General features: G+C 44.5%; 1 protein-coding gene across 1 annotated transcript; it reads left to right on the top strand.

The window, feature by feature from the left end:
- The first annotated feature begins 5669 nt into the window (after positions 1–5669).
- On the top strand, positions 5670–7741 carry LOC121860298 (lectin BRA-3-like). Its single transcript, XM_042357372.1, has 3 exons — positions 5670–6003; positions 6725–6907; positions 7157–7741. Exons 1-3 carry the CDS (start codon positions 5736–5738, stop codon positions 7375–7377), a joined length of 672 nt encoding a protein of 223 aa, XP_042213306.1. The 5' UTR covers positions 5670–5735; the 3' UTR covers positions 7378–7741.
- Positions 7742–8417: the final 676 nt, after the last annotated feature.

The raw sequence follows: 8417 nt of genomic DNA, 5'->3' as shown, positions 1-8417 counted from the left end.
GTAAAGGTGCATCTATACGCTGTATAGGATGTTAGTATAATTTTGAAGGCCTTTTAGTAAATTTTTTTTGTCAACTTTGTTACTAGACATAAAGTTACCTGAACTAAACGAAACTAAACTAACCTTATCTCGATTAATTTAAGTAGAGTATGATTATGCTTTGATTACCATGATTTTTTAGGAAAATATTAACAATATAGACCGTTGTGCGTGGGTTAAGACTTTATTAGCCTAAAATGTGGCACTGTTTGTGTTCAACATTTCGAGACGGTTGTGCTTTCAGAAGTATAATTGAAGTAATGGACGCAGTACAGTATAGTGTAAAATCAGGGGTTGTTTTTCATCATAATTGGCATCCATTAGTATAGAAATTGCATATTATTATTTTTTTTTTTACATTTGTAGATTAAAAAGATAAAAACGTGTTTATAGAAATTTTTGTTTCTTCATTCCTTGATTTATTGTTTTTTGTTTTCTAGTGTGATGCCTATGTTGTAATAATAATAATGATAATAATTATAGTAATAATAATAAAAATAATTATAATAAATAATTATAATAACAAGTACAGTAGGATAATGGTGAAAATAATAATAAATAATAATAATGAAGATAAGAATAATAATAACAGTTAGTAACACATTATACATTTAATACCAAATAAATATAGTAAGAACAACAAATTTAGAAGGTCTCATTCCCAGCAAGAACACCGCCCAGCAAATGCATGTACAGTATACATGTCTGTACCTAAGTGATTTATGCCTGCTAATGTGCGTTGCCAAAGTACTGGTGGACTAGATTCCATTAACTGCGTATGTCCGAGCCTTAGTCGAACCGTGGGAAAGACACAATAAAAGGTGAGGCGAGAGAAAGGGGTGAGGCATGAGGCAAGGGTGAGGCATGGGGAAGGGGTGAGACATGAGTGGGGGGTGAGGCATGAGAACGGGGTGTGGCATGAGGGTAAGGGTGAGGCATGGGGAAGAGGTGAGGCATGAGAAGAGGAGGCATGGGGAAGAAGTGTGGCATGAGGTGGGTGAGGCATGGGGAAGGATGAGACATGAGTAGGGGTGAGGATGAGAACGGTGGCATGAGGGGTAAGGGTGAGGCATGGGGAAGAGGTGGAGGCATGAGTAAAGGGTGAGGCATGAGCAGGAGGCATGAGGTAAAGGTGGAGGCATGGGGAAGGTGAGGCACGAGTAAGGGGTGAGGCATGAGAACAGGAGACATGAGGTAGGTGAGGCATGAGAAAGGGGTGAGGCATGATGAAGGGGTGAGGTATGATGAAGGGGTGAGGAATGGGTGAGGTGAGGAAGGAATGAGGTATGATGAAGGGGTGGAGGCATGGGGAAGGTGAGGCATGAGTAAGGGTGAGGGGCATGATAAGGGGTGAGGCATGAGGAAGGGGTGGGGCATGAAGAAGGGGTGAGGAATGGGTGAGGTATGGAGGAAGGAATGAGGTATGATGAAGGGGTGAGGCATGGGGAAGGGGGTGAGGCATAAGGGGTGAGGCATGATGAAGGGGTGAGGCATGATGAAGGGGTGAGGCATGAGGAAAGGGTGGGGCATGAAGAAGGGGTGAGGCATGAGTAAGGGGTGAGGCATGAGAACAAGGTGAGGGATGGGGAAAGGGTGAGGCGTGAGGAAGGGGTAAGGCATGAGGAAGGGGTGGAGCATGAATAAGGGGTGAGGCATGAAGAAGGGGTGAGGTATGATGGTGCGCCATGGGGAAGAGCTGAGACAATGATGAAGGTGAGGCATGGGGAAGGGGTAAGGCATGAGGAAGCTGGGGCATGAAGAAGGGGTGAGGCATGAGGAATGGGTGAGGTACGAGGAAGGAATGAGGTATGATGAAGGGGTGAGGCATGAGGAAGGGGTGGGACATGAAGAAGGGATGAGGCATGATGAAGGGGTGAGGATGGGGAAGGGATGAGACATGGGGAAGGGGTGAGGCATGAGGTAAGGGGGTGAGGTATGAGGAGGATGAGACATGAGGAAGGGGTGAGGAGGAAGAGGTGAGGAATGAGGAGGGATGAGACATGAGGAAGTTGTGAGGCATGTAAGGGTGAGACATGGAAGGTGTGAGGCATGAGGAAAGGGGGTGAGGTATGAGGTAAGGGGCTGAGGCATGGGAGGGGATGAGGCATGAGGAAGGGGAGGCATGGGGAAGGGGTGAGGCATGGGTAGGGGTGAGGCATGGGGTAGGGATGAAGCATGAGGAAGGGGTGAGGCATGAGGTAAGGGTGAGGCGCGGGAGGGGATGAGGGATGAGGAAGGAGGAGGCATGGGGAAGGAAAAGGCATGGGGAAGGTGTGAGGATGAGGAAGGTGAGGTATGAGGTAAGGGGTGAGACATGGGGAGGGGATGAGGCATGAGGAAGGGGTGAGGCATGGGGAAGGGATGAAGCATGAGGAAGGGGTGAGGCGTGAGGCATGGGGAGGGGATGAGGCATAAGAATGGGTGAGGCATGAGGAAGGGGTGAGGCATGTGAAAGGGGTGAGGCACGGGAAAGGGGTGAGGCATGGGAAAGAGGTGAGGCATGTGGAAGAAGTGACGATTATGGAAAGCGTAGCAATGAGGATGGAAGGGGAAGAGAAATGTCTGAAACAGTTTTAAGGTATAACTGGGAAAGAGAGGTCAGGTCTGGACTAAAAGGAGAGAGAAATGCGTCAAACAAGGTGGAATGACGCATGCCATGTAATGTAATGATTGGAGATTGACAAAAATACAGCCTACCACATGTTTGACTCTTCACACACACACACACACACACACACACACACACACACACACACACACACACACACACACACACACACACACACACACACCCTTGACCTTATCTTAACTGACTTAGCGGACCAGTACCAACCACCTCAACCAATGCCTCCTATCGGGTGTAGCACACACTTATCAGTGCTCTGGTCCCCAGCTGCCACTCCCACTCAAATACAGAGACCCTACATCAAGACCTACAGGCCGATTACTGACTCTGCAGTGCGCCTCTTTGGGCAGTGGATTGTTCACCATCCCTGGACTGAAGTACTTAGCGTGGATGACGTGGAAACCAAATGGATAAATTATACCAACACCACCACGGAAGCTCACCACCACTTCTTCCCCGAGAAGTCCGTCAGATCTCACCCAGCTGACTTGCCCTGGATCACACCTCGGATCAAAAGACTTATGCAACAGAGAGACAGAGCCTTTCATCTCAATGACCACATCTGCTACAGGTCCCTTCGCAACCGAGTCATCCGCGAAATACGCACTGCAAAGAAGTCCCACTACCCAACCAAATTACAACACCTGAAGCAGACCAACATCAGTCAATGGTATGGTAAGCTTAAAGAACTCTGTGGACTAAACAATAAGACGCACCCCCTCCCCTTCCTTAGCCATCTCACTACTGTTGACGCAGCTGAGCAATCAAATAACCATTTCGCTACTATATGCCAGACGCTCCCCCGGCTTGACACAACCACTCTCCCTGCTTACCTACCAGCCCCCCTTCCCACTGACTTAGTAGAAGAATTTGAAGTAGCAAAACGCCTGGACAAACTAAAATTAAAACGCTCTACCACCCCCATTGACTTACCAATGAAACTCTTCAAGGAGTTCTCCCCGGAGCTTGCTAAACCCCTATGCTCCATCATCAATGCTTCTCTCAGTCAAGCCAGATGCCCAGCTGACTGGAAGACCTCTTATGTATCACCAGTGCCCAAGTCAACCAGCCCACAATCCTTAAATCAGCTACGACCTATTGCAATCACCCCAATACCCAGCCTAATCTGCAAAAGTTTTGTGTTCTACTGGGCCTATGCTGATATTGCAGGAGTCGTAGACCCTCAGCATTTTGGCAATATGAAAACTTCCTCCACCACTCACTGTCTTGTCAGCTTTCTCGATTACATATACCGCCATCTCGAGAAACGAAAAACGTCTGTAGCTGTCGCCTTCATTGATTTCACTAAAGCATTCGACCTAGTCGACCACAATATAATCATCAACAAAGCTATTGACCTCGGGCTTCGGAGAAGTCTTATACCATGGCTTACAGACTTCCTCAGTGACCGACGCCAAGCTGTACGCTTCCGAGGGGCTGTCTCCACCTTTCAGTCACTCACCTGTGGCGTCCCCCAAGGCACTATACCGCCCTTCAGGATTTTTTTGAACAGTCTCCAAAACTGAGCCACCAACAACCATGTCACCATCAACCATACCAAGACCATGGTTATGCACATCAACCTCTCCTCCGACATTGTCCCACCTCCTTCCATTACTTTAGGTCCGAACACACTCCAGGTTGTAGATTCCACGAAGCTCCTCGGCGTCACCATAGACAACAAACTAAATTGGAAACCACACGTCAGTGAAGTTGTCAAATCCTCCAGTTTCCGTCTCCACCTCCTCCGCCGACTCAAGTCCCTGGGAGTTCCTGCAACCGAGCTCCTCAGTGTTTACACAACATTCATACTTCCCAAGCTCACCTATGCCTCCCCTACCTGGTCTTCCTCCCTAAATGCCACACAACGTAAACACCTAGAAAAAGTGCAAAAGAGGGCATGCAAGATTATTCTCTCCCCTTCCTACTCCACATATCAAGAAGCGCTCAACACACTGACCCTTCGGTTCTCACTGACCATCACCACGACCTCATCTGCAAATTTGGTGAGAAGCTTCTACACCATCCTCGACACGGCTCCTACTACCACCTGAGATCCCTAGCCCGAGAATTGCTGTTCGACACCACAACCGCATCCAGCCCATACGTGCACGAACTGATCGCTTTAAGAACAGCCCAGTCCCAACCATTGTAAAAATTATCAATAACTTGTAATAAACCAGTGTATTCACTCCCAGTAAATACTACTTCTTGCACTGTCACTATGTTGAAATGCACTGTAGTTTGAGCTTTTCCCCATCTAGTTATTATATATCTTATTTGTATCACTTATGTTACTTGTATATTATTTGTAATTCGAAACCCATTCCCCAAATATGTAACTGTATATTTTCAGCCTTCTGGCTGCCAAGCTCTTTCAATAAACCGTTAATTATTATTATTATTATTATTATTACACAATTTTATATTACAGGTATTTATTTGTATGACTTCCTCTTACAGAATGAATATTAAAGCTTTTTATTTGGGAAGCTGAGTACAGGAAGTTCCGAGACTTTGGAAGGTCTAGTTTTCAGTGAAGATATAGGGAAACACAGTCCGGTGTGTACGACCATAAAAATTCAAGGAATATATATACGTACAGTACAAGTATCTCCCTCTTCATTACAATAAACACGTACTGTTGTAAGAAACTAATACTTGGCATAAACTTTTTAATTACACTGGTACCTCAAGAACCTGAACAGAAAGAATTGAACTACTACCGCTTCTCTTACACACCAACCAGCTGATTGCACTTGGCCTTCTTTCACTAAACGTAGCCATGTATAAAGCATCGATATTATAATATTTTTGTTGTTCTAAACTGATTAATATAATCGCCAATGGGAACTACTGAGATTTTACACCATTAAAATTTAAAGGAGCAAAATTTATGGTATATTGTCGTTGATGATGTCCATTAGACTCTTACAGATCCTTAACATTTCTAAATGCTTTCCGCCCCTTGTACCGCAAGTCGCTCAATACTCGTACACAGACTGGGAGGCGGTCAACTATCCAGCTCACTTCAGTCTTTCCACTGCACTTCCCGAGGGTGGTATTCATCATGTTGCCTGGTGTGATGTTGCTGATAGAGTTGGTCATCATGACAGATGCCAACCACGGGATAATGTGGCATCCAAGACAGGTCTCACCTGAATCTCCGACCACCGGAAGTTCCGCCACTTTAAACGTTTATAGTGAGATCAACTGTGCTATGAAGGCAGCTGAGACGGAATGGTCGCATATGTATACTTACAAGGACAACACTTGTACCCTCTACAAGGACGAGTCCAACCTGGGTGACGCAACTATCCCCTGCAAAACCCGAAACGGTCAGAACTTGGAAGTAGTGATCTTATAGCTAGAGGTTCAAATTCTTGTACTTCTGACCTTTGTTTCATCCTAAATAATAGTATGTTGTCACGTGTTCACGAGAATTTTTGAAATACTTACGTACAGCGTCCAGGGAACTAGTCTTATTGTTAATATATTATAATATAAATTTATTTAGAGTCTAAAGCTTGATTTAATAATTTTTTTTTATAAAACATTTATGTATTTGATATAACTATATTGTTATTAAGAGCGAGCAGGTTGTTAGCGAGCATTCTGTCGCGAGGTAATAAAGACTACTATCATAACCCGCCTCATACTGTTATAATCAAGTTTTTTAAATATTTGAAGCTTCAACTTGAAATTCATCTGTTAATGAAATGATCTTAAAATAAGAAAGCAATTCACCCTATGGATACGGGGATTTTATAATTACATTAATGATGGTCATATTAACATGGTGTTTCCAATAGCGTAAATTTATTTTGATGTCAGTAATCCAAACCAGTGATTACTTCTGCTTTTTTTTAGTAAGTCTGATCACATTCAGCTAATTACTTTGTGACTAGCAAATCAGCATTATTTTTGTTTAAATCATTCTTTAGCGTAAATGTTTTCTTCTTCAAACATCTAGTAATTTATTTCCAAAGTATCAACTGAGTATCAAATAAATTGTCATCTTCACAAAACAAATATAACAGTTTTCCTATGTCCTTACAGAGCCGATGTGCAGTGCTCCCTTTAAGGAGGTGGGCGGGCTGTACTGTGTGTACGCCAACACCACTCGACTCTCCTGGATTGATGCCCGCCTCTTCTGCAGCACTCTCGGGCATGGAGCTGACTTACTCGTAACCCAAAGCTTCAGTGCTTTACAAATTTATCTTCAGCCTTACAGTTACGATGGTTAGTATGCATGTTATGATGTAAAAAAATACGTGAGGAGTATAGTGGGTATCCCCGTCAAGCTACAGTACAACTCCATCGAGTGCCCAAATTTGTGTTACTTTGTCGTGGTGTGGTAGCATGAACGAATCACTCAAAATACTTGGAATGGGTATAAAGTATAGTAACATCAAATTAGGTTGAAAATAATAATAATAATAATAATAATAATAATAATAACGTTTCCTTAAGACACTCGTCTTTCCTCAGAAGTGTGGATGGGTGTAAGGTACAGGAGGTGGTTGGACGGGAAAAGTGTAGATTCCGATCATTGGAAGAGTGGCCAACCCGACGGGGAAATGCCCTTATGTGGTCGGATGGTGTATGATAATGCTTACAGCAGCCATCTTCTTCATGAAACTCTCTGCAGTGAGCCCCACACCTTTCTTTGTCAGCATAATGGCAATAAGAAGGGGTGGAGACGGTGGTGAGTGGGAGGTAGTGGGTTGTGGTAGTAATGGTGGTGAGTGGGTGATAGTGGATTGTGGTGGTAATAGTGGTGAGTGGGTTGTAGTGGGCTGTGAGTGGATGATAGTGGGTTGTAGGTGGGTGATAGTAGGTTGTGATGCTAACGGTGGTGATTGAGAGGTAGTAGGTTGTGGTAGTAATGGTGGTGAGTGGGTGATAGTGGGTTGTGGTGGTAGTGGGCTGTGAGTGGGTGAAAGTGGGATGTGGTGGTTGGTAAAGGTGGTGAGTGGGTAGTAGTAGTAGGTTGTAAGTGGCTGGTAGCGGTGATACTGAAGCTGATAGTGGTGATCGTGAAGGTGATGGTGGTGATACTGAAAGTGATGGTGATGATACTGAAGGTGATGGTGATGATTCTGAAGGTGATGGTGGTGATATTGAAGGTGATGGTGATGATTCTGAAGGTGATGGTGATGATTCTGAAGGTGATGGTGATGATTCTGAAGGTGATGGTGGTGATACTGAAGGTGATGGTGATGATTCTGAAGGTGATGGTGGTGATACTGTAGGTGATGATGGTGATACTGAAGGTGATGGTGATGATACTGAAGGTGGTGGTGGTGATACTAAAGGTGATGGTGGTGATATTGAAGGTGATGGTGATGTTGCTGAAGGTGATGGTAATGATGCTGAAGGTGATGTTGCTGAAGGTGATGGTAATGATGCTGAAGGTGATGGTGATGATATTGAAGGTGATGGTGATGTTGCTGAAGGTGATGGTAATGATGCTGAAGGTGAAGGTGATAATAGTGAAGGTGATGGTGATGATATTGAAGATGATGGTGATGTTGCTGAAGGTGATGGTAATGATGCTGAAGGTGATGGTGATAATAGTGAAGGTGATGGTGATGATGCTGAAGGTGATGGTAATGATGCTGAAGGTGATGGTGATGTTGCTGAAGGTGATGGTGATAATAGTGAAGGTGATGGTGATGATGCTGAAGGTGATGGTGATGTTGCTGAAGGTGATGGTGATGATGCTGAAGATGATGGTGATGATATTGAA

Source organism: Homarus americanus, unplaced genomic scaffold (assembly GCF_018991925.1).
Source record: "Homarus americanus isolate GMGI-L3 unplaced genomic scaffold, GMGI_Hamer_2.0 scaffold35324, whole genome shotgun sequence".
Classification (NCBI taxonomy): domain Eukaryota; kingdom Metazoa; phylum Arthropoda; class Malacostraca; order Decapoda; family Nephropidae; genus Homarus; species Homarus americanus.
This window is presented reverse-complemented; position numbering and strand designations above follow the sequence as displayed.